This window comes from Sorghum bicolor, chromosome 7 (genome assembly GCF_000003195.3).
Source record: "Sorghum bicolor cultivar BTx623 chromosome 7, Sorghum_bicolor_NCBIv3, whole genome shotgun sequence".
Classification (NCBI taxonomy): Eukaryota; Viridiplantae; Streptophyta; class Magnoliopsida; order Poales; family Poaceae; genus Sorghum; species Sorghum bicolor.
The window spans coordinates 17,829,282-17,835,510 of record NC_012876.2 but is presented as its reverse complement, the minus strand read 5'-3'; the positions used below and the strand labels follow the sequence as shown (position 1 = coordinate 17,835,510).

The 6,229-nt window shown below is 40.6% G+C and overlaps 1 protein-coding gene across 1 annotated transcript; it reads right to left on the bottom strand.

Annotated features, from left to right (window-relative positions):
• LOC8073287 (nuclear pore complex protein NUP43) lies at positions 1,108 to 5,236 on the bottom strand. Its single transcript, XM_002444097.2, has 5 exons — positions 4,575 to 5,236; positions 3,462 to 3,531; positions 2,091 to 2,325; positions 1,931 to 2,004; positions 1,108 to 1,807 (listed from the first exon to the last, which is right to left on the bottom strand). Exons 1-5 carry the CDS (start codon positions 5,168 to 5,170, stop codon positions 1,736 to 1,738), a joined length of 1,047 nt encoding a protein of 348 aa, XP_002444142.1. The 5' UTR covers positions 5,171 to 5,236; the 3' UTR covers positions 1,108 to 1,735.

Genomic DNA, 6,229 nt, shown 5'->3' with positions numbered 1-6,229 from the left:
ACATCTCCTAAATGCCACCTGTACCAGCATCATATTATACTCTTTTATTTTATAAGTTTTACTCAAAAGGTTTCTTGTCAAAGTTTCTAATGAGGTAATATTAACATAAGCATATGTCATATTTTCTATTTTCCCCATTGGGGTTTTTGTGGGAAATATCAAAGACACACATTGCCTTCATAACTCATCCATGGTTTTTCCCTGCAAAGTTTTTTGGTGGGAGTTATCCAAGAGGCAATACCGGTTGTCACATTTTATCCTAATTTTCCCACTAAGTTTTTATAGAAGTTTTAGCGGCATATCATTTTATATTGCTCCTCATATTTTTTCCTAAAAAGGGTTTTGGGAGGAGTAATCAATATGTCATATCTCCAATATTTTTCCCTACTAGGGTTTTTAATGGGATACCAATGACATAATGATTTATTTAAATCACACTCATATATGCTATTTTCTCTATTTACCTATAAGGTTTAAAGGAACTTTTATGATATACCTATACATATATATTCCTCAGATTTCTCACAGGTTTTTTCAAGAAATCCAAGTTTACAGCTACATCAATATCAAAGAAGATTCAATCAAGGGGGAGTGTTGTGAAACGCCTAATCCTAGTAGGCATCCATTCACTGATGATCTCATCCGTACGACATCCATACAAACAGTTACGATTAGTGTTAGAGATTAGCAATTAATTTACATTCACTTTCAACACAAATAATGCAGTCTCTTCTTCAGCTACTACCCACGAGATCCACGGAAGCTTAAACTCTACAGCTCATACTAGGCATTCCAGGAACTCAGCTCACAGGGAACCTTACTTTTTATGCTCATCTGAGCATCATGTACCCCAGTGTTGCTAAGCCCTTCTTGAGGTACGCTTGAACGATTTAATCATTTCAGCAGCACATTGCTGCTAATATATGAAGTTGTTTGTTATTAAAAAAAAGCGCTATTCAAAATTTACAGCCTTCTATTTCAAAATTTACATAGCACCAGTGTGAGCTGTCGATGTCTTGCCCTTGGCTTTAGATTACATAGATCGATGTACCACTCGACAAGCCGTGTCCACCTTCAGATTCATCAGTTATGCATTAGTAACAAGAATTTCTAAATTGTCAACCAGATGAATAAAATACGTAATGGAGTCCATAATGTTCAGGAGCTGATTTAACACCACATGGCGTGCTAGGGAAAACGCAAACATTATGAAACAAACTATAGCTCAACCGGCTGTTTGGTTCCACACCGCACTCCGCCAGCCTAACCTACTGCACGCCACACAAGGCGAACCAGCTGTTTGGTTCGCTCTATAGACTGTGGCAGCCACATGCACATGCAGTGTAAATATACGCCACAAGAACCAAACAGCCCCTTGAGTCCATCAGCCCCCAACTAAAAGGAATGAATTGTTTGTGATGACTCTCCTTCAAACTGTCAGCAGTTAGCATCCAATAGTGAACCAATTACACAACTTGGAGCTACACCAGAAAATGTTTCTACAATCTGCAGTTACCCATGACAACAGAAGCTCATAATAAGTAAAACCTGGTTAGTATGCAGAGACAGGAAAGAGCACTCGTCAAGCACGCTTTATTCCTTCTACCGTTGCCCAATACCATGAGAATGGTCCCTGAATATGAAGCCCTCAGAAGTCAGAAGATTCTTTCTGACAGTAGTTTCAGCCACCTTGCAGAAAATTCTGATTGGAATCCCTGGGTGGTGAAAAATTTCATTATTCTGCCATTGCATCTCTACCACGAGTTAGGACACCGATCGATTCCCATTCCAATGCACAAACAACATCCTGCGACAAATCCATAACAGTATTAACACAACATACTGACATTACCTATAAATAATAAAAACTGTTACCCCTCAAAAAATAACAAAAAACTTTTCACTTGACCAGGTGAAGTCAAGGACTTACAGAGGGGTTCTGAGGATCTATGTCAAAGGAGTTGATAGCACAAGCTTCAGCAAGCAATTCAAGGGGTCTCTCATCTGCTAATCGGAAAAAGGCACATTAATTAAAGATGAGTAAACACTAAACACCAACAATCCGAACGCTACATGTACATCTCACTTACCTTGTTCGACAACTGCAAGGATCCCATCCTCTGAACACATCATCACTGGCAATATTCTTGCAGATGCAGATGAGATGATATCAGAAGACTGAGTGCAAGTGTCAAAAAGAACCTCCCACACCTCACTTTCACACACAGGCTCAGCTGTTCTATTAAGGCCTACACCAGAGAGTGGTATCGGCTGCTGTGGCCACCGCAGATCCCAGGCAAATATGGTCCCTGATGAGCCTCCCACCTGCAAACATTCAGAGATGAGCCATGCTGCAGATATGACTCATGTAATCACACCCATAAAACTCATTTCAACTATGTGCTCAACATGGGTGGACTAAAACTGGAGCGGTAGGGTCTGCGCACTAGCAATAGCATGAGTTTTCTGCTCCTCACTGTCAGCAATGCAGTGACCTGCATCCATAGAGTCCAAGCTCCCAGTGGACTACGTTAGCTAGAGTCCTCTAGGCCCGATATGCCTCACTGCTCAGGCTCATTTATTAGGTATACACGGGTGCAAGAGCATACACTAGAGGGCATGGACACTGGTACATTAACCAACTCATCTCAATTTAACTAAATATTTCAATGAATTTGGATATTTCATATCATAGGGCAAAATAATTCTACAAAACAGCAAATCAGTTTCAGAAAAAAAGGTAAGCCAACATAACCTTCTGGTTCTTGATTGCATGAAAAAGCTGCTCTGTTAAGAACATTTTACATTTGGAAAATATAGAAAGTGAAACTGCTTCGACAAATATAACCTAATGCATTCAAGGTGTATATAGATCATAGTTTTGTATTTTCAATTTAAATGCTTTGGGTTATACACAAGGTAAGCTTCTTTTCAACATGGAAATCATTACAAAGGTATTAATTACTAGCTCTGAGGCTGAAGTCAGAAAATAACATCACTGGCTGAACCGTCGAAGGCTCGAAGCCAGAAAATAACACAACTGAAACTGACAAACAAGGTGCTTGATTCTTTTCTATTTGTCTAAACTTCAATTGCAAGATTTCTCTAGTGAATTGATGTAGGTTACCTCTTACTGAAAAAAACAAGACCTGTTTGGGATATATATGAATTTTCAAAGGAATTTTGGGGAAAAAAGATTGAACGCTGCTTGATATAGTTGGTACTAGACAGGTTATTTCCTGAATGAATTCCATATTTCAAATGGAAGCTTATTGGTGTACATTAATTTGCTCAACCATCAACAACCTAAATCAGTTCATCACTAAGTTACATGGTACTTGGGACGATTGGTTATCCTAGAGGTTAGATCCTCAAAACTATTAAGATGGAACATAACACATAACTAAAATCATTTATTTATTCAAAGTAAACTTGCATTTGCTACCACATATTGATCTTACCACACAGATATGCTTTCTTGACGGATGAATGTCAATGGAATGCACCATGCCAGTAACTATGCCATGACCCCTGTATTTGCAAGTTCACCCATTGTCAGCAAGATAGCAGCGCTTGGCATAACAGGTACAATGAAAAACATATGACAACAAGAATGTTTGGAGTTCGATATTTTCTATTTTATCTCATCTGTTAGCAGCATAGTTAACTCACTTTAAAGAGGGCAATTACAGGAGGCCACCAGAGCTGGTTCAATTAAGATACAAAAACTACTTTGATCTTGTAGAATATATGGTTCAGACACCAGTTGAAAACAAATTTAAACCTATAAATTTCACCTCAATGGCTCAATGTAATCTTTCTGTGTATGTACCAGAAACCTCTAATGCATGACGTGAGTTTTGGAGAATAAGCATGATTTTGGTACACCAGATTTTCTTTTAACCACAATTCACAGATGTCATCAAGATCTTACAAATGTACTCACATAGAAGTGGAGTGGGTGAGATTGGAATGAAACCAAGCAGTGACTACAACTATTGCACTGCTACAATAAACTGAAATGACAGTCTCATTTATCAGTTCAGAACAAAGATAGTAACAGACATGCATGAAACCATCCAGAAAGTATCTTCAATATTAACAGGCATGCACCAAACCTACTGAAACCATCTTTGGTAGTGCACAGCCAAAACATAAAAAAAATGATAGAGATGCACAATAATCTGACCTCTGCACCAGAGCTTATGCATGGCTAGGAACATTTATTACAAATGGTGAACATTGAGTTAGGCTTCCCGCTTCCATAATGGAAGATATGGATGTGAAAATATTTTGAAAGGTACAGACATAACTAAAGTGTTTGTGAAACATGTTAATCAAACTAATGTGTGGATGTGCAATATTTTGAAAGGTGCTGACATAACTAAAATGTTCGTGAAACATGTTCATCAAAGTAATGTGTGGATGTGCCAATATTTTCAAAGGTGCTGAGATAACGTACCAATCCACAAGAAAACCACAAAAATAATCTATTACAACTACCAGAAATCCATCGTTAACAGGAACATAAACCAGAAAGACAACCCTATAGATCCAGGCTTTCCTACACTCACCAGATGCCGTTACACTGCGCCACGACGGCGTCCCCTTTCCTCCGATCCCACCATTGCACGCCACATCCGGCGCCCCCCGTGGCGAACTCCACCGGCGACGCCCACCTGGCGGCTTCATACCCTGACATTCCTTTCCCGTCCCACACCCTCCTCGCCACCACTCTCCCGTCCGCTGCGCCGCCGACCACATGCACTCTTCCGTCCTCCCCCGCTGTGACCCACTCCTCCCCGCCGCAGTCGAGGCCCCGGACAGGGCCCACATGGAAGCCCGCGCCGCCGGGGACGGACACTGCGGCGTCCGAGTCAAACGAGGAGGGGAGGAAGTGGAGCGAACCCGAGGAGGTGGCAGCGGCGAGCGCAGCAGTGGAGCAGCGGAGTGCCGTGGCGCGGGACGGGAGCGGGAGGGAGGCGAGCGGGGAGCCGGGGTCGGAGAGGGGGAGAAGGTGGATGCTGGAGGCGGCGGGGGCGGAGGTGGGGTCGTGGGCGGCAGCGGCGAGGAGGCGACCGGAAGGGGAGGTGGAGGAGGATGGGAGCCAGCGGACGAGGTCGATGGAGGAGGCGAGCGGGTGGCGGCGGAACGAGGGGCAATCCGCCATTGCTGGGGTTTGGAGGTTTTAGGGTTCGGGGTCCTGTTGACTGTGAGAGAAGGGAAATGGACACGGAAACCCGAACTGAAATCAGTACCAGGGATTTTGTAATAAATCTTATAATAAGCAACTAAAATGTGATTTTGTTTTTAAAATAAATTAATATTGCAAATTTAGAATGCAGCAATACGGTGATTTTTGGATTATAGTAATTTATCCGAATACTATTTTTCAAAACAGCTTTATAGGTGCAGTAATGTTTTTTACTTACAAAGACATGAGTTTAGATAACGCTCGAAAAATAGCTTATTCTAGCTATCTCTCATTTTTTTTCTTTTATCTATGCATGAAATTGCTAGCGAAGCTGTTTGCCAAATACTCCCTCCATCCCAAATTGTAAGTCATTCCAAGAATCTTGGAGAGTCAAAGCATTTTAATGTTTGACCAAAATTATAGAGAAAAATATTAAGATTTGTAACGTAAAGTGAATATACTATGAACATATAATTAAGAAAGAATCTAATGATACTTAATTAGTATCATAATAATTATTATTTTATAATATAAATTTGATCAAATTTAGAAAAGTTTGACTCTCCAAGATTCTTGGAATGACTTACAATTTGGGATGGAGGGAGTAGCTTTTTCAAAACAGCTCGACTTTATTTAAACAGTTGTTCATAAAACTCTTTTCTACAAGAAATAACTTCAGTAGTGAAGTTGAGCTATGCCAAGTAAAGTCTATATGTGAAAGGTCCAAATAGCTAGAGGGAGATGAATAATTCTACAAACTTCACTAAGCAAGTGAGTTAGTTAAACAAATGGCGAAGCAATTCTAGCACTAGCTCAACTAAGCTATGCAAGCCACCTATACAAACTAGTACAAGGCTAAACACTAAAACACAACAACACGAGAGAGCTAATTTCACTCCTAAACAAGAAGACTAAACTAAACAACTAGCAGCAAGGTATACAAGTAAGTAAAGGAGTTGAGAGTGATTGTTAAACCAACGTTGTAGAGTAGAGATATATCCAACCAATCACTCACAATCACAAGAGAATCCTCGG